Consider the following 19,768-nt stretch of genomic DNA (forward strand, 5'->3'; position numbering starts at 1 on the left):
GAGTTTCATTAGGTCCCATTTGTCAATTCTCGATCTTACAGCACAAGCCATTGCTGTTCTGTTCAGGAATTTTTCCCCTGTGCCCATATCTTCAAGGCTTTTCCCCACTTTCTCCTCTATAAGTTTCAGTGTCTCTGGTTTTATGTGAAGTTCCTTGATCCACTTAGATTTGACCTTAGTACAAGGAGATAAGTATGGATCGATTCGCATTCTTCTACATGATAACAACCAGTTGTGCCAGCACCAATTGTTGAAAATGCTGTCTTTCTTCCACTGGATGGTTTTGGCTCCCTTGTCGAAGATCAAGTGACCATAGGTGTGTGGGTTCATTTCTGGGTCTTCAATTCTATTCCATTGGTCCACTTGTCTGTCTCTATACCAGTACCATGCAGTTTTTATCACAATTGCTCTGTAGTAAAGCTTTAGGTCAGGCATGGTGATTCCACCAGAGGTTCTTTTATCCTTGAGAAGAGTTTTTGCTATCCTCGGTTTTTTGTTATTCCAGATGAATTTGCAAATTGCTCCTTCTAATTCGTTGAAGAATTGAGTTGGAATTTTAATGGGGATTGCATTGAATCTGTAGATTGCTTTTGGCAAGATAGCCATTTTTACAATGTTGGTCCTGCCAATCCATGAGCATGGGAGATCTTTCCATCTTCTGAGATCTTCTTTAATTTCTTTCTTCAGGGACTTGAAGTTTTTATCATACAGATCTTTCACTTCCTTCGTTAGAGTCACGCCGAGATATTTTATATTATTTGTGGCTATTGAGAAGGGTGTTGTTTCCCTAATTTCTTTCTCAGCCTGTTTATTCTTTGTGTAGAGAAAGGCCATTGACTTGTTTGAGTTAATTTTATATCCAGCTACTTCACCGAAGCTGTTTATCAGGTTTAGGAGTTCTCTGTTGGAATTTTTAGGGTCACTTATATATACTATCATATCATCTGCAAAAAGTGATATTTTGACTTCCTCTTTTCCAATTTGTATCCCCTTGATCTCCTTTTGTTGTCGAATTGCTCTGGCTAATACTTCAAGTACTATGTTGAAAAGGTAGGGAGAAAGTGGGCAGCCTTGTCTAGTCCCTGATTTTAGTGGGATTGCTTCCAGCTTCTCTCCATTTACTTTGATGTTGGCTACTGGTTTGCTGTAGATTGCTTTTATCATGTTTAGGTATTGGCCTTGAATTCCTGATCTTTCCAGAACTTTTATCATGAATGGGTGTTGGATCTTGTCAAATGCTTTTTCTGCATCTAACGAGATGATCATGTGGTTTTTGTCTTTGAGTTTGTTTATATAATGGATTACATTGATGGATTTTCGTATATTAAACCATCCCTGCATCCCTGGAATAAAACCTACTTGGTCAGGATGGATGATTGCTTTAATGTGTTCTTGGATTCGGTTAGCGAGAATTTTATTAAGGATTTTTGCATCGATGTTCATAAGAGAAATTGGTCTGAAGTTCTCTATCTTTGTTGGATCTTTCTGTGGTTTAGGTATCAGAGTAATAGTGGCTTCATAAAATGAGTTGGGTAGAATACCTTCTACTTCTATCTTGTGAAAAAGTTTGTGCAGAACTGGAGTTAGATCTTCTTTGAAGGTCTGATAGAACTCTGCACTAAACCCGTCTGGTCCTGGGCTTTTTTTGGCTGGGAGACTATTAATAACTGCTTCTATTTCTTTAGGGGATATGGGACTGTTTAGAAGGTCAACTTGATCCTGATTCAACTTTGGTACCTGGTATCTGTCCAGAAATTTGTCCATTTCGTCCAGGTTTTCCAGTTTTGTTGAGTATAGCCTTTTGTAGAAGGATCTGATGGTGTTTTGGATTTCTTCAGGATCTGTTGTTATGTCTCCCTTTTCATTTCTGATTTTGTTAATTAGGATTTTGTCCCTGTGCCCTTTAGTGAGTCTAGCTAAGGGTTTATCTATCTTGTTGATTTTCTCAAAGAACCAACTCCTCGTTTGGTTAATTCTTTGAATAGTTCTTCTTGTTTCCACTTGGTTGATTTCACCCCTGAGTTTGATTATTTCCTGCCGTCTACTCCTCTTGGGTGAATTTGCTTCCTTTTTTTCTAGAGCTTTTAGATGTGTTGTCAAGCTGCTAGTATGTGCTCTCTCCCGTTTTTTCTTGAAGGCACTCATAGCTATGAGTTTCCCTCTTAGAAATGCTTTCATTGTGTCCCAAAGGTTTGGGTACGTTGTGGCTTCATTTTCATTAAACTCTAAAAAGTCTTTAATTTCTTTCTTTATTCCTTCCTTGACCAAGGTATCATTGAGAAGAGTGTTGTTCAGTTTCCATGTGAATGTTGGCTTTCTGTTATTTATTTTGTTATTGAAGATCAGCCTTAGTGCATGGTGATCTGATAGGATACATGGGACAATTTCAATATTTTTGAATCTGTTGAGGCCTGATTTGTGACCTATTATGTGGTCAATTTTGGAGAAGGTACCATGAGGTGCTGAGAAGAAGGTATATCCTTTTGTTTTAGGGAAAAATGTTCTGTAGATATCTGTCAGATCCATTTGTTTCATCACTTCTGTTAGTTTCAGTGTGTCCCTGTTTAGTTTCTGTTTCCATGATCTGTCCATTGGTGAAAGTGGTGTGTTGAAGTCTCCCACTATTATTGTGTGAGGCGCAATGTGTGCTTTGAGCTTTACTAAAGTTTCTTTAGTGAATGTGGCTGCTCTTGTATTTGGAGCATAGATATTCAGAATTGAGAGTTCCTCTTGGAGGATTTTACCTTTGATGAGAATGAAGTGTCCCTCCTTGTCTTTTTTGATGACTTTGGGTTGGAAGTCAATCTTATCAGATATTAGGATGGCTACTCCTGCTTGTTTCTTCATACCATTTGCTTGGAAAATTGTTTTCCAGCCTTTCATTCTGAGGTAGTGTCTATCTTTTTCTCTGAGATGAGTTTCCTGTAAGCAGCAAAATGTTGGGTCTTGTTTGTGTAGCCAGTTTGTTAGTCTATGTCTTTTTATTGGCGAGTTGAGACCATTGATGTTAAGAGATATTAAGGAAAAGTAATTGTTGCTTCCTGTTATTTTAGTTGTTAAAGGTGGCATTCTGTTCTTGTGGCTGTCTTCTTTTAGGTTTGTTGAGGGATTACCTTCTTGTTTTTTCTAGGGCGTTGTTCCCGTTCTTGTATTGGTTTTTTTCTGTTATTATCCTTTGAAGGGCTGGATTCGTGGAGAGATAATGTGTGAATTTGGTTTTGTCGTGGAATACTTTGGTTTCTCCCTCTATGATAATTGAGAGTTTGGCTGGGTATAGTAGCCTGGGCTGCAGTTTGTGTTCTCTTAGTGTCTGTATAACATCTGTCCAGGCTCTTCTGGCTTTCATAGTCTCTGGTGAAAAATCTGGTGTAATTCTGATAGGCTTGCCTTTATATGTTACTTGACCTTTTTCCCTTACTGCTTTTAGTATTCTATCTTTATTTAGTGCATTTGATGTTCTGATTATTATGTGTCGGGAGGAATTTCTTTTCTGGTCCAGTCTATTTGGAGTTCTGTAGGCTTCTTGTATGTTCATATGCATCTCATTCTTTAGATTTGGGAAGTTTTCTTCAATAATTTTGTTGAAGATGTTTGCTGGACCTTTGAGTTGAAAATCTTCATTCTCATCCACTCCTATTATCCGTACGTTTGGTCTTCTTATTGTGTCCTGGATTTCCTGGATATTTTGAGTTAGGATCTTTTTGCATTTTCCATTTTCTTTGATTGTTGTGCCGATGTTCTCTATGGAATCTTCTGCACCTGAGATTCTCTCTTCCATCTCTTGTATTCTGTTGCTGATGCTCAAATCTATGGTTCCAGATTTCTTTCCTAGGGTTTCTATCTCTAGTGTTGCCTCGCTTTGAGTTTTCTTTATTGTGTCTACTTCCCTTTTTAGGTCTAGTATGGTTTTGTTCATTTCCATCACCTGTTTGTATGTTTTTTCCTCTTTTTCTGTAAGGACTTCTACCTGTTTGATTGTGTTTTCCTGTTTTTCTTTAAGGACTTGTAACTCTTTAGCAGTGTTCTCCTGTATTTCTTTAAGTGATTTATTAAAGTCCTTCTTGATGTCCTCTACCATCATCATGAGATATGCTTTTAAATCTAGGTCTAGGTTCTCAGGTGTGTTGGGGTTCCCTGGACTGGGCGAAGTGGGTGTGCTGGGTTCTGGTGATGGTGAGTGGTCTTGGTTCCTGTTAGTAAGATTCCTCCGTTTACCTTTCGCCATCTGGTAATCTCTGGAGTTAGTAGTTATAGTTGACTCTGTTTAGAGATTGTTCTTCTGGTGATTCTGTTACCGTCTATCAGCAGACCTGGGAGACAGATTCTCTCCTCTGAGTTTCAGTGCTCAAGGCACTCTCTGCTGGCAAGCTCTCTTACAGGGAAGGTGCGCAGATATCTTGTATTTGGACCTCCTCCTGGCCGAAGAAGAAGGCCCAAAACAGGACCTTTCTCAGACACTGTGTTGCTTTGGCAGTTCCCAGGTGGTACAGACTCTCACCTAAGCAGACTAAATTCCTAAGTTCCTTGGAGTCCCGGGACCAAGATGGCGACCGCTGCTGCTGTGGCTTAGGTCGCCTCCCCAGCCGGGCGGGCACCTGTCCTCTGGTCCGGAAGGTGGCTGGCTGTCCCCGGCCCACACAGGGTGCTGCCTCAGCGCCTCTGTGCTTCTGCCTGTTCCAGAAGCTGTCAGGTTCTCTGGCGCACCCTCTCACCTGTTCAGACTAATTTCCTAAGTTCGGCGGGTCCCGGACCAAGCTGTTTGTGATTCTTGGGTGCACACCTAATCGGGAGTTGAGTGGGGGTTTCCCAACTAGGTTCTTTCATAACTGCTGAGCCATCTCTCCAGCCTTCTGTAAGGCATTTTCAAGCATCATTATTTCTTCCTCCCCTTCCATTTCCATTTTCCCTTGCCTAGCACCTATGTCCTCCTATGCTCTTTTCTAGATGTGTCTGGGTGTAACAATAATAATTTTAGAAGGAAGAGGAAGAGGAAACAGTAGGAGTAGGAGAGGGGTGAGAAATATTGGGGAGGAAATAATATGAATACAATGTTCATGTATGAAACTCTCAGAAAATAACATTTAAATAAAAACATAAGTAAATTAATAATTACTACCATCTATCAAGTGTTTATTACATATAGTATCCTATTAAAGATCACTAACATCAGCTGGGCAGTGGTAGCTCACACCTTGAACCCCAGCACTAGAGATGCAGAGGCAGACAGATCTCTGTGAATTTGAGGCCAGCCTGCTTTACAAAGAGACTAGCAGGAATGGTGATGCAAACTTTAATCCCAGGAGTCAGGAGTCAGAGGAAGGAATGTCTCAGAGTTCAATGCCACCCTGGTCTACAAGGTGAGTTCCATGATAGACATTGTCTACATAGAGAAACCCTGTCTTGAAAAACCATTACCACCACCACCACCACCACCACCACCACCAAAATTGAGAACAAAACAACTTGTGCATAGTCCTGTGTTCTGCATGTGATGGAGCTGAATTCTAGTTATTTTGCTGTGAACAAATGTTGGACTCTGTAAGGCCAGTAGTCTTATGAAGACCTGGGTCCATGCTCTGACCTACTCCATTGGTTGCTATATGTGCTGTTCTGTGTCTGTCCTGTCTGAACTTCAGTTTCACCTATAAAATTGGTTTCACAGTGTCCCTTGTCATAAAGTTGTTTGAGGATTTAACTCTGTATGTGTGGTGTGGTGTGTGTGTGTGTGTGTACATTTGGGTGGGAGTGTCTAAGAAGAGAAGAGTGTATCAGACATATTTGAGGTTTGGTCTTTTGCTATGTATTGTAATGCTAAATTCTGTACTAGGAGGGTCTTGCCCTAAGACCCAGTTCTCACATTTACCAGGTTTTGTAATGCAAACTTTGTTCCTTAATTTAAAAGTATTGGTTAAATAAAAATGGCTACAGCCAATTACTGGAGGGATTAGGTTAGGAGGATTTTTTGGTTGAGTGTGGGAGAGAGAAGGGAAGGAGGAGAGATGAGAAGGCTCCAGAAGAGGAGATGTACCATGAGCACATGGTCAGGAGAAATAGCAAGTATCTGGAGTCCACCACTGCGAGGGTAGCCAGGCCAGCAGTTAGAAAAGTAGACTAGGGGTTACACCCAGTAATTGACAAAGCCAAATAAAATAATCATACTCTGAGTCTCATTTCTTTGTAAGCTTGTCAGAGATAATCTTAATTGGTTTTACCAAGTATTAGTGAGCCAACGTGAGGCAAGAACTTACTTAGAACCTAAGGTTAGATTACAGGTGTACTGGGTAGAGTCACAACACTCCCACAAAACACTGCTGCTAGGAGAGGTTATGAGGTGCTTTGTAGCTACAGTTAGTTGGGGCCTGGGAAGGTTTTTCACTCCCAGAACTTCTGGGAGAGACATAGGCTGAGGTTCTCCCAAGAGCTTTATGTTGCTCTGGAAAACCAACTCTCTGCTTGGGCGAAAGAATAGCTAGAGCTGAGGCTGGTGCAGAAAAAAGCGGCCTAATCTGGGCCCACTGATTCTCCAGCCTTGTGTCAGGTGAGAGCCACCAGCCCAACCAAGCATGGCAGGGCACATGGACCAGAGACTACTGGTGGATGCCTGTGGGTGAAGGCCTAAAGCACCATATAAGCATGGCAGTTTGGAGAGGCCTAGCCAGGGATTAATGCACCAGGTATCAATTAAAATGTCCCAAGAATCTAAACTCATAAGGTATTGAGTTTAAGGAACAATAAAAAAGAAGAAATATTAGGTATAAAAATATAGAAAAAATATTTAATTTAAACACAAGAAAATAAAGTCTTAAGGGAGAAGTTTTTAAATTAAAAAGAAAAAAATGTTTTCTATATTTGGGAGGGAAGCACAATGATACACTGCATCTAGATTCAATATGATCATGCTTTGCTTACCAGCCTGTAGATGAGCGTTTTTTTTTTTTTCCCAATGATTACAGTTTTGTATGCCATGTTTGGGAGAGATCAGATTAAGACAGACTTGGATAAAGAAGAGACTGAGAAATTAGATACTAGATTAGAGACCATAAAACAGAAAGAATCTTTAAATAAAAATAAGAAACCTTCAGAGGAATCCAATCTGGAACTTACAGTAGCATCAAAAAATGTAGGTCCAGACGAAAAGGTTCCACAGGGTCTTGAGAAATTAGAATGGGAGCCCATAGAGATAGAATATATTGAAGCAAGGATCCAAATTCTGCTTATTGATGCTAACTTAAAGCAATGCCATACAATGGGTTGTGTGTTGCCTTTTATAGTTTGCAGAACTGAGATGTGTACACATGTTCATATATGATAGGATTGATACATGCTCAGAGGTCCAGTGGACTTCTGCCTTGAGTTCTGAGGTGGGGGGATTCTGAGATTGCACATTTATTAGAAATGACGGCTATCTTGGAGAAGTCTTTAAGATTAAAATTGATGATGTTCAGGTGTACATGTCCATTAAAAGGCAACAATTGTATGACATTATGGCATGAATCCTATTGTGGAAAGAGCTTACAGTCCTACAGGCCAAGTCATTATAAAAAGACCTAATAGAACTTTAAAGGAAAGGCTCATAGAGCAGAAGCAGGGTATGATAGCTCACAAAGATGGTTTAAAATGTCTTTTGTTGACTTTAAATTTCTTAAGTCAATGAGACAAGTAGCACAACTACTAAGATCCACTGGATTTTGGGAAGGACTGCTGAGTTAGATCAGCCTACAGAAGTCCTAATTCCAAAATGGAAGAAAGGAAATGTGTTGGGGAGATTTTTACATTTCTTTAAACAGGAATAGACAAGCTACATCTGTCATCTGAATTGTTGAAAACAACATTTTACCACAGTAGAGCCTCTGAAGATTTTTGCTACAGACAACAAGAGCGAGATTGCCAAGATCAACAAGACAGATAATGTATGTGCTGATCCTGGCACTTGAGAACAGCTCTGAGACTGGCTGAGACATAAAATGTCTTTGTATAGCCAATAAATATTGTTTGCTACAAAATTCTCATACTCATCATCACATACCATCCTTTCACATGGCACGAATGGAGATTTATATTGTAGTTTGCTTATATGATCAAATTAACTTCTGAAGAAAGACAGTGTTTTTCAGCTGCTCAAATTGATTTTAATTGATCTGTGCACATTCCATACAAATGTCTTTATAGAACTATGCATTACTTGTAAGGTTTGTACATTGCAGAATGGAAGGTCATGAAGCAGCCCTGACAGGATTCATTCTCAGGGATGCTGAGATGGTGAGATTCACTGTTCCAGCTCCTTACCTGATTCTATCTCAGCTGCATCCAAACTGTTTCCTCTGAAGACTTGCTTCCAGGACACCTTCAGAACAGCTAGAACACTTGGTCCAGCCTTTCAGACTGTTACAGTCAGGACTGCATTTAAGCTTGCTCTTTCTCAGTATATAGAGAATGGACAACAAAAGCTACAGCTAGCTTTCTTAAGACTAACCCTTTTTCTAATTTTCTTGGGCTCCCAAAAGGAATTCTTTGCCTCCATGCAGCAGAAAGCAATAAAAAGAAGAGCATCCTCCCAGTCCCTTAAGTTGGGGTGGATGGTTTTGTCATTTTATAAGTTATAGCTGTGTTGTCAGAGGTCAGGTTCAGGTATTTCTTCTCTGTCTCATTTTCTCTATCTTACTTTCTTGTGCCCTTCCCAAGCCTTGAGAGGGCTGAATCAGACCTTGGTTGCCACAGTCAGCTTCCCACCTATGGTGTAATCTTCTGACCTAGGTGCAGTCTATTGTCTTGTCACATCTGCAACTTCCTGCAAGAAGCCACTTCCTGCTGAGTGTTCTTGCTTTCCTAAGGAGATCCTGACAGAGCAAGGAGATCCTGGCACAGTGGGGGATGGGTTTCCCCCCTTTAAAAATCAGACCCTAGAATTAATACATTGAGCCTTGATCAGAGAAGTTTGTCTTGGCTTGAGATTTCTCTTGCCATCCTTCTCATCCATCCCCAGCTGTCCTTTCAGGAACTCAGGAACCTGTGGCTGTGGTGCCTACACTTTCTTCTTTAGGTTAGGGAAAATGGGTTGAAAAGAAAAGGGGGAGGATATAGAAGTATTAGACAAATAAGGGTAGATTTTTGAAATTACTCTTAAACCAAACAAAACCAAACTGAACCAAACCAAACCACACCACAACCCATTTTATAGCCATAGTCTTACAATGGTAGACACAATTATATTTTGATTGCAAAATTGATGGTATGTTTTGTTACATCAATAAAGAATTTTGTATATTGGTACAGGTTCAAGGTTTTCATTGGTGTAAGTCTTTGTGTATTGATACACACTTTAAGATTAATTTTGCTACATCATAATATATGTATGTTTCAACTCTTGTATAGATATTATGCCTATGCAACTCATTTCAAATATAAGGTTAAACCCGGTCCTTTTTAAAAAAAATATGTAAGCATCTTTTTTTTTTTTTTTAAAAAGATTTATTTACTTATTATATGTGTGTACACTGTAGCTGTATTCAGATACTCCAGAAGAAGGCTTCGGATTTTTGTTACAGATGGTTGTGAGCCACCATGTGGTTGCTGGGATTTGAACTCAGGACCTTTGGAAGAGCAGTCAGTGCTCTTAAGCGCTGAGCCATCTCACCAGCCCAACCCAGTCCTTTTTAATAGCTGCTATTCCAAGCTGTTTAGGATAATTAAGTACTGCAAATCCATACTCAGTCAAACACATGGTCATAGTAGATACTAGTTTAGTTGATTATAATAAAATGTATTCAAGGTTATTGAGATAGTAAATAGCTAAGAATAAACAATGTTTGACAATCAGATATATTATAGATATATAGTTGGTCTTTAAAAATCCTCAAAGATCCTTAAAATATGGCATTTAAAATTATTTCATCATTAAAAGTTCTTTTAATTATGAAACAGGTCTGATCCTGACAATACTCCCACTCCTCTTCAAAGATTATGTGCATCAATAACCATATGGAGTTGCTTCAATTGTGGCAAACTAACCACCAGGCAAAGAAAATACCCTTGCTTCAACTACAGACATATCTGTCCAGAAGGGACAAATGGATGCAGGGAAGTTGATTGCCAAGCTCTGCCAAAACATTATGAAGCAAGTCCTTCACAATTCTTGAATCACAGACGGTCCGTTAGATATACAGGGCCAGAGGCTGAAGATGGATGCTTCATTGTTATAGAGATGACATTGGGGGCTGTCCAGACAGTCAGCTGTCTCTGTCATTTTTATAATTTTTGGAACTGTGTCCCTATACTTCCTGCATATTTATTCCTTCTGATGTCTCTGGTGGGGTTGAGGACTAGATAATTATAGTCTTTTAGTGAAACTTAAGTTGTTTAACATTTAGGAAGTTATTTTAGGTCTAGGAAGATATATTTAAGTTAATAATGCAAGTTAGGAGAGAAATTGATTTAGATACAGAACTCTGAACTCACCAGGATAGGATAGATAATAAAATATTTTCTTCTGAGTTCCCAAATTCAAGCAGACTGGACATTTTAAATGTAGCTCTTACCTAATAATTTTCATAATTATTTTATAATTGTTCCTAACTTATGTTGTTTATTATTAGAAAAGAAAGACCTTTTCTATTTACAAAAAAAAGGAAATTGTTGATGTTTGGTCTTTTGCTATGTATTGTAATGCTAAGTACAAAGTCTGGTTGCTCCCAGGAATAAGAATATCATGTATACCAAATGAAGCTATGTAACCTTGTTCCAAATTTAAAACTATTGGTCAAATAGAGATGCAGACAGCCTACAGCTGGGCAGAAGAGAGGCTGGTAGGGATTTGGTTCCTGGGCTTGGTGGTCTGAGGCAGGATCACATGAAAGGAAGAGGGAGAAGTTGGAGAGAGAGGATACCATGGGGTAAGGGGTCATGAGAATGGAACCCCAGGGCTGTCCAGAGTAAATGCAGCCCAGGCAGAACCTGGCCTGTCATATCTCAGGGTTATTGGCAGGGAATTAGACAAAAGAGTCATAGAGGGTTGATATCTGCCCAGCTCTAGTGCTGATTAAGACTCATTATGAATATAATAAATATAATAAGGATTTTGTGTCTTTTATCTGGGAACTGAATGGTCATAGGTGAGGTAGAAACGACTGATTGAGATTAAATATTTACTACAACAGATATTCCGGAGCTGAAGTTACAGGGGGTAGTAAACTGCCCCAGGTAGGTGTTAGGGACCAAACTGAAATCCTCTGTAAGAGCTGAAAAATCTCTTAAAACTGAGCCATTTCTACATTTCCCCTGACGAGGGATTTAAATGAGAGAAACATTTAATGTTTAATATATAACAAGATTTAATTTTATTTAAATTTTAATTAGATTTAAACATTAATAACTAATATTTAAATGAGAGAAATATGCCATGCCTGGCACCCAGTCAGTACTAGTCAGCCCACAGTTCCTCTGCCAAAGCATTTTGTTTCTCCTCCCCCTTCCCTGTCCATGATGGGATGGGCATGAGGCTTACTGAAAGGAAGGGCAAACCCAATCTGCAGTCCCTGCCACGTGGTACAGAAGCTGAAATCTCAGTAGCAGTAAGCCTCAGACAGCAACACTCTGAGATGACTAAAAACCTCATTACTTAGAGGTCCCACCCTGGGAGTGTCGCAGAGCTTCTTTCTTACAAGTGGGTGGCAGCACCAGGTTGCTCCTGCAGGCCCCAGGAATCTCTTGTGAGGATCTATCTCATCACTGGCTCTGCTCTTCTCCGACTCAGCACACAGAAGAGCCATGGGAACCTTTGAAGGACACCTGTTGCCAGGACTTGGCCTCCTCATGTATGCAATCTATTATTCGTCGCTAATGTCCTTGGCCTTGCTCCGGAAACAGAGGATGCTCAAGCACCCCTTGCTCCCAAGGAAGCTGCTGGGTTGCAGGCTGTTTTTGCCGGTATCCTATGAAGCAGTGGTGAAGGTGGCTATTCCTGCTTTTGCCACTGTTTGTGAATACTACTACCCCCTAGGGGTCAACCGTCTGAAGATGATAGACTGGAAGGACCCTCGGCGGCTGTTTGTTTTCAAGGACAACTGGGAGCATGTAACCATGTTTGGGTTCTTTATTCTCAGTGGCATAGCAGACATTGTGAGCCAGGCACAACGGGCACCTTGGAGTGTGAAGCTGGAGCGCGCAGCTGAAGCCCTGACTTTCTATGTGGTGGCACTGCTGATGATATCCCATATTGAAAACAAAAGCGTCTTGGAGATCCGAGTGCATCTTCTGTTTGTGTTGCCTGCCTTCTTGCTTGCTCTGATGCTCACTGTGGAGATCTGGGTCCCTGACAATGCCCCACTCTGGGTCCTCAAGTGCTGGATGGGACTGGTGTTAAGCACCTGGATGTTGCAGATCTGTGAGATGTATATACCTTTCACTGGACAGCCCTGGAGGGCAGACAACCCCACGGACCTGGCATTTGTAACCATTTTCTTCTGCTGGCACCTGGTCTTAGGGGTTACCTTGCTGATTGCCATCTATGGCCTCTGCAGTCTCTGGCACCATCACTATTCTTCCTGGACAAAGACTCTCGGGGCTAGGTACCAGCGGTGTCTTACGGAATCCAGTCGTGAAGAATTAGAAAAGCTCAATGCAGAAGCTGTAGCACAGGATGGAGGTGTGTAGGAACAGGAGCCGTCTCGAGTGTGCAAGCACATCTTGGAGTCCACAGCACAGCTCTCCATCCCAGGATCTAGCTTCCTTATCCTCAAATAAACCTTGTAGCTCTGAGGATAACTCCTTATTTATCACTTCGTTCCATCCAGGTCAGTCTCCCATCTGGTTCCTTATCTATACGGTTTCTGGTCATTCATATGGACAGAACAAAATGGTCCTTTCCTGTAATGGGTTTTGGTAAATTTTATTATTAAAAAAATTAAAAAGAAGGAAAGAAATAAACTTAAACTGAGTCAGTGTACTTCTGACTACTGAGAAAGTAGGGAGGAGAAAGAGGAAGTGGTTTACCAAGGGTTCCGTTCAGGAGAGCAAAGAGTCTTGGGTGGAGTTCTCGAAGGTGGGTGTAATAAGGTGATTAAGAGGTAATTTTAGAGCTTGTGAGATACTCATTCTGTAGAGGTCCTGGCTATAAGCCTGAGGACACAAGGACACAAGTAGAGTGTGTGCCTCGGGTGCCTGGGAACCTGGGTTCACTAGCCCTAAAAATAAAAAAAGCGGGCAAATAATTCATACTGCTTTGTTTTTTTGTTGTGATACAAAACAACTTGTTCCAGCTCCTTCAGAAAATCTATTATGTGTATTGTATCCTGTATGAATGCTTCTGGGGAGAAACCGAAGATAAGCTTGGCCCTTACACGAGGAAAGTGGAGTCTGGGAAGAATGCCATGAAGTGGTGATGGATATTGATAATATTTTTGGATGTCTTCAAATGAGATGCAGACACCAAACATCTGGATGTTTACAGATGTGGCAGGATGGGACGGGGTGATTGTCAGACATATGGAGAAAGGATAGCTGGGAGAAGCAGACCCATGAAGTCACTGCATTTACCTTCCCCATACAGCCAGGAATTCACTCCTTCGTCTTGAAGCACAGAGATTTTCAGGCAGCAGAGAAAGCAGTCATTTTAAAATGCCATAGGCATCTGAAAAGAATCACTGAAATGCAGAGCATGGACCAGGGTCTCTGGAGACCATCAAAGAGGGAACCAGGGTTCTAGCTGTCCACACTGGCCATGTGTGAATCTTACAGAGGTGCCCATCCTCCTGAAACAGCATCCAGGCCTCTGGCTCCCACACCCCAAGCCTTCTCTTCTCAGCAGGGCAGGAACCAATCCAAGCAGAAGCTATTTCCTACTGAAAAATCCCAGAGCCAGAACCCGCTTCTCCCTATGACTAAGAAACTTAAGTTTGAGTCTCCTTGTGTTATACTGTGCTCCTGACCCTGGGGACAGTGTTCATATTATCATTGATAGTTTATATGTCACACAATATCCACAAAAGTGAAGATTTAAATCCTTTTCTCTAGAAACTGTTCTCCAAGTTTTATTAGCTTTGTGCTGGAAAGAACCTGGCCTTGCCTCACCCCACAGGCTGAGCACAGCCATGCTGTCAGGATGAATCAGACAGATCCATCTCTCTTAGTTGACAGCACAGGCTCTGTAGGAGGTCAGTGTTAAACCTGTCCTTATTGCACCTGAGAGCAAAAGCATGGGATGTGAACTGTGTCTCACAGATGGGCTGGGAACCAGGCGCAGGTGGAGGCTGCATGTCTGAGTCCCTAAGTTTTGTACAAATAGATCTCTAGGTGGTGGTGACTGCTGTAGCTGGTCTTTCCTAGGACCTTCAATGGCTGCATGAGACCCGTGCTCATTGTGAAGGCCAATCTTCTCATTCAAATGCTGGGTTCTTGTGTATGCTTTCATTGTTTTGCATTTAGTTTTTGAGACTGGGTTTCTCTGTGTAGTCGTGGCTGTCCTGAACCTCATTCTGTCTGGCCTCGAACTCAGACCCAAACTTGCTAATCCAGCCAAACCCAGCTGTCATAAAATTGCTGTCATACCCATTATCTCAGAATGTGGGCACGTAGGCATGATTCGTATCAGCTTGTCATTTTTGGAAATTTTCCAAAATAAAAATAGTAATTTAAAATGGGCGGTGGTGGCACATGCCTTTAATCCCAGCATTTGAGAAGTAGAGGCAGGCGGATTTCTGAGTTCGAGGCCAGCCTGGTCTACAAAGTGAGTTCCAGGACATCTAGGGATACACAGAGAAACCCTGTCTTGAAAAAAAAAAGTAATTTAATTTTAGAGAAATATCATCATTAAGACTCTGATTACTGTATAATGTAATCTCAATTGAACTTTGTCCCCAAGCTTTATCTAATGGGGGAAGGACTTACAGATAGATGACAGTTACCTTTGAAAATTAAAATATGTTTAATTAAATTAATTATAATTAATTAATAATGGATAAAATTAAATAAATTTCAATTAAATTATTAAATTAATAATTAACTCAGTATTAAATCAAATGTTTGGTAATTTAATTATTAGATTAATTAATACATTTAAATAAGAAAATTATTACTATGCATTTTGCATTTTAGATATCTTAGAAAATGTTGAAAAATATTTTAAAACTTATTCAATACCGTAATCCCAGACCAATGAATGCCAAGAAGTTAGATGGGTGGATGATAAAGCTTATTGGTGACATCTCAGATCATGCTTGGTGACTAAGACAAGTCAAGAGGCTTAGAGCGATCCTAAAGTTGAAGAAGCCAAGAATGGAAATCTAGTGTTGTGGGAAGGAACTGAGAAAAGGTGACCATAAGACCAGGAAATACAGCCCTTGGTTGTAGGGGGTGGATCCCCAAATCTCAGAGGTCACTTTTTGACATGTTTGAATGTTAACTGCCTTGTCAGCCACCAGTGCTTACTTACAAAGTCTTGGCCTCTGTGGGAAAGCACTAGCCCAGCTGAGTACAAATAGACATAGATCCTGAAGTCAGGCGAGAACAAAAAGCTATAAATCTTGTGGACAGGTGCCTAATAACCCAATCTGTTCTGATCTTCCTGCTGAACTGTCTACCCAGTCAATGTCCTGTTCCCGGGAACAGGTGCATTACCCAGAGACAAAGCAACTCCCCCCCCCATACACACCCTTCCTGCTCCTATGAGTATATAACCTGTGTGGGGAAAATAAAAATTTGTCAGCTTGAACAGAACCTCTTGTCTTGCTGTCTGTTCTTTGTGTTTCTTTGTCCCCCATTCTCTTCCCAGGTGCCCCTCAAGTCCCTGTTGGACTGTCCTGCGGGTCGGGACAATAAGCTCCATGCATAGGCATATTTGGGTAGCTTTTAGCCTCTAATTGGTTGGAAGTTCAGCTGCCATGATTGGCTATGACTAAGTAGCTTGGTTACAGGTTTATAGTCATGTTATGTTACAGTTTGTTTACAGATTAAGTTGGGTTGATTTTTAGTATATAGGGAGTCTGTTTTATTTTATATTTTTAAATTTTAATTTAATTTTTCACTTATTCACTTTATATCCTGCTCACTGCCCCATTCCTGGTCAACCCTTTCCATAGTCCATTCCCCCTCCCCATCTCCTCTGAGCAGGTGGAAGACCCCTGGGTATCCCCCACTGTGGCACTTTAAGTCTCTGTGAGGCTAGGCATATTCTCTCCCAGTGAGAGCAGTCTAGGAAGGCCAGCTAGAAGAGCATATCCCATGTACAAGCAACAGCTTTTGGGACAGACACCGTTCCAGTTGTTCCGGACTCGCATGAAGACCAAGCTGCACATCTGCTACATGTGTTCAGAGAGGCCAATGTCCAGCTGGTGTGTGTTCTTTGGTTGGTGGTTCAATCTCTAAGAGCCCAAGGGTCCAGGTGCGTTGATTCTGTTCATCTTCCTTGTGGTGCTCCTGTCTGCTTTGGGGTCCGCAATCTTTCCCCAGATCTTCCATAGTCGTCCCCACATTCCATGCACTGTTTGGCTGTGGGTGTCTGAATCTGTCTGAGTCAGCTGCTGGGTGGAGCATCTCAGAGGACAGTCACGACAGGCTCTGGTCTGCAAGCATAACTGAGTATCATTAATAATGTCAGGGATTGGTGCTTGCCCATGGGCTGCTTCTCAAATTGGGCCAGTTAGTGGTTGGTCATTCCCTCAGTCTCTGCTCCATCCCCTATGCTTGCAATTCTTGTAAACAGGATAACTTTTGGGTTGAAAGTTTTGTGGGTAGAATGGTGTCCCTATTGTTCTACTGAGAGTCCTGTCTGACTACAGGAGGTAGCCTCTTCAGGTTCCATATTCCCAATGCTCTGAGTTAAGCTAAGGTCACCCCCATTCTTGGGTACCTTTGGGAATCTATTTTAGGTCAAACTTATTTCCTTAGGCCAAATTTATTTGGGTTTACTTGTTGTGTGTCTGTGACAGTTGATATTTTTATTTGGTTGGATTTGGAATTTCTAGGGGACACACTTCTAGGCATGTCTATGAGGGTGTCTCTCTCTTGAGATTTACCTGAAAATGAAGACCTACCATGAGTGTGAACAGCATCATCCACAGTAAACCCTTTCACCCTTAAGTCTCTTCATCAGGTGCTTTTACAGAAAAAAAAAAAAAAAAAAAAAGTGAAAATGTAGCTGATACATTGCCCCACAGAAGTATTGTGGGAAGTGAAGGATGCACTTCGTTTACATGTTTCTATTTAGAAGTCATGACACACACATGGCTCAGAACTATGGTTTGAAATGTGTAGGAACCAACACAGTAAGTCAACCTGCTCTCCACCAGAGCCAGCCCCACAAGTTAAGCCATAACCCACAGTTGTCAGCTGCTTCATGGAGGATCTTGAGTAGCCAGAATGTCCTCCATGTTGGCTTATTCAATGATGAAGAGATCAAACCCAGGGCTTCAGGCATGCTAAGTAAACACTATACCAACTGAGCCACAGTCTTATTCTTTCGAAAAAGAAAGATGAAAACAGACTATAAAGTTTGACCAGGTGAAGTGCCATACTTTTGTAATCCTAGTGCTTAAGCTGAGGCATAAAGATAGCAAGCTCAAGGCTAGCCCAAGAAGAAACGTTTTGCCAAGGACTTGGAAGTAGCCTTTGAGCAATGCAAGAACTCAGTTTGGTCAGGCTCTCTTTGGTTTTGTACCTGTACTGCACATTCACCCTCTTGTTAAAGAAGACATCTGGCCTGAAAATAAATGGTTCTAGCCCAGGTCCTCCATAAAGTGAGCAGTCTCTCAGCTCAACTCTGCTCAGAGGACCAGCTGAAGGTTGAGGCACACTCAGCCCTTAAGATGTGAGCTGCTACCCAAGAGTGGAGTGCATTCCACCCTGCCTTGGGATGGACCACACCTGTTGTTAAGTCTTGGAAATTAAGATAGGATGACAGCTTCATAACATAATGTGAACCTTGTCCCTCATCCTGGAGTGGCTCCAAGGACCTGCTCCTCACCTGGGGAGACAGAAGACACATTGTGGAAATGTTGCAAGTTTTGCTTGAAGCTCCAAGGAGATAAGTCCTTCCACATGTACCTTTGTGAACAAAGGTTCACACACCCAACCTGAGAGGAAGAAGTAAGATAAATTGATGGTTTAACTGATCACTACAGTGATTAGGACATGCAATAATTAACTATGTGTAAGCTCTTGAGAGACAACAAAGACGAAACCAAGCTCCCTGCCCTTGAGGAGTTAGAGCAAGAGAATGGTTCAATGGTGAATGGAAGAACTTATAAAACCATGTAGACACACAGCCCTGTATGTAAACTACCTCTTCCCACACAGTGTTCACAGCTGAAACTCTTTTGCAAACTCACTAAGGAAAGGCAGGTTGCCTGGGAATATAGGATGATTGCAAGCAGGGAGGTCACATAGTTGTAAAACGTGGCCTCCCTAAGGAACTATATTTTTCCATGTATAAAATACCATTTTTCTTAATCCCTGATGCTGTCACTCTGAATTTGTTTATGTATGTTCTGTGGAAAGCACCACAGCCTCACAGTTGCCCAGCGAACGCCCACACATCAGGGACTCTCATTATCCATATCCTACCTGTAATAAAAGAAGAAACAAAATGATTATGGATAAAACGGTGTGAACTTTCCATACTGATGATCTACTCTAGTGAACCAGAACAATTCAACAGTGGCAACACAGCTGATTGAGTCAGTCTGAACTTGGAAGGGATACCTTACTAAGATGTAAAGATTGAGAGGTAGAGGTTCTGGGTATAAGAGTTAAAATTAATTTAAAGATATTTAATGGCACACTAGTCTCATTAGCATATTACAAGAGAAAGGAAGAATGACCATGAGGGAAATTGATAGCATGCCAAGCAAATTACAGGCTACAAAAAGGAAACTGACATCAGTGTGCTGAGAACAGCATGGGCCTTATTGCTAAGGTCATGTTGACATCTCTGCATATGACCAAGAATAAGGTAATGATTAAATACCTTGGAAGTCAGTCATATACATCAACAGGTCTAGTTTTCAGTGTCTTTAAGTTTCAGAAGCATGCATCACCTTTAGAAATGTGTTTCTTTTACAGTTCTACTTGGTCTTGGTGGACTCACTGATTGGAGTAGGCCCATGGAAATGGTTCTTCAGTGCTCAGAATGCATGACCAGGTTTCTGCAGTACACTGGATATTGTGGTCCCTGTTGTGTAATTGATAATTCAAATAAAGATGAAGTCACATAAAGAGATGTAAGCATAGAGCTACTGCATAGCTGACTGCTGCAGTGCAGGTAGATTTGCGGACCAGACAATTCCAACAGTGGTCTTTGAAATGGTGAACCCTGGGAAAGATCCAGATCACCCAATGCAATCTTTTCTTGATGTAGGTTATTAATTCTTCCTTAAACAAATTGGTTCTTGAAGATGGAGAGATAGTCTGCCATATTATGAACAGTGGCTACTCTCCCAGAAGACCCTTTTTCAATTTCCAGCATCCACATGGTGAATCACAAGCATCTGTAATTCCAGATTCAGGGGATCTGACTCCCTCTTCCACCGCCTGGGATCAACAGGCACACATATATGCAGACAGAACACTTGTACAGTGTTAAACCTGAAAACCACAAGGAGAAAGACCAAATCCATGACTGTCTAATTAAAGCAAGCTTTATTTTAGAGATGCGCCCAGGACTGGCCAGCCAACTGTCTCATCCTAAGTTGGGATTTTAGATAGCAACCCCTTACTGGCCTCTTGAGGTTCTTTTTATGGGGGAGAGATCAAAGGTTAACTGAAAACAGCTGCAAGGGTG

The 19,768-nt window shown here is 41.3% G+C and overlaps 1 protein-coding gene and 1 long non-coding RNA gene across 2 annotated transcripts; one reads left to right on the top strand and one right to left on the bottom strand.

Annotated features, from left to right (window-relative positions):
* The first annotated feature begins 11,408 nt into the window (after positions 1–11,408).
* Gm6551 (predicted gene 6551) lies at positions 11,409–12,882 on the top strand. The gene has a single exon (NM_001370894.1). It carries the CDS (start codon positions 11,764–11,766, stop codon positions 12,646–12,648), a length of 885 nt encoding a protein of 294 aa, NP_001357823.1. The 5' UTR covers positions 11,409–11,763; the 3' UTR covers positions 12,649–12,882.
* A 3,633-nt stretch (positions 12,883–16,515) lies between these two features.
* Positions 16,516–18,217, bottom strand: Gm35913. Its single transcript, XR_384723.1, has 3 exons — positions 17,954–18,217; positions 17,025–17,086; positions 16,516–16,553 (listed from the first exon to the last, which is right to left on the bottom strand). It is a non-coding gene; the product is annotated as a predicted gene, 35913 (long non-coding RNA).
* Between the last annotated feature and the right edge of the window lie 1,551 nt (positions 18,218–19,768).

Source organism: Mus musculus, chromosome 16, assembly GCF_000001635.26.
Source record: "Mus musculus strain C57BL/6J chromosome 16, GRCm38.p6 C57BL/6J".
Taxonomy (NCBI): domain Eukaryota; kingdom Metazoa; phylum Chordata; class Mammalia; order Rodentia; family Muridae; genus Mus; species Mus musculus.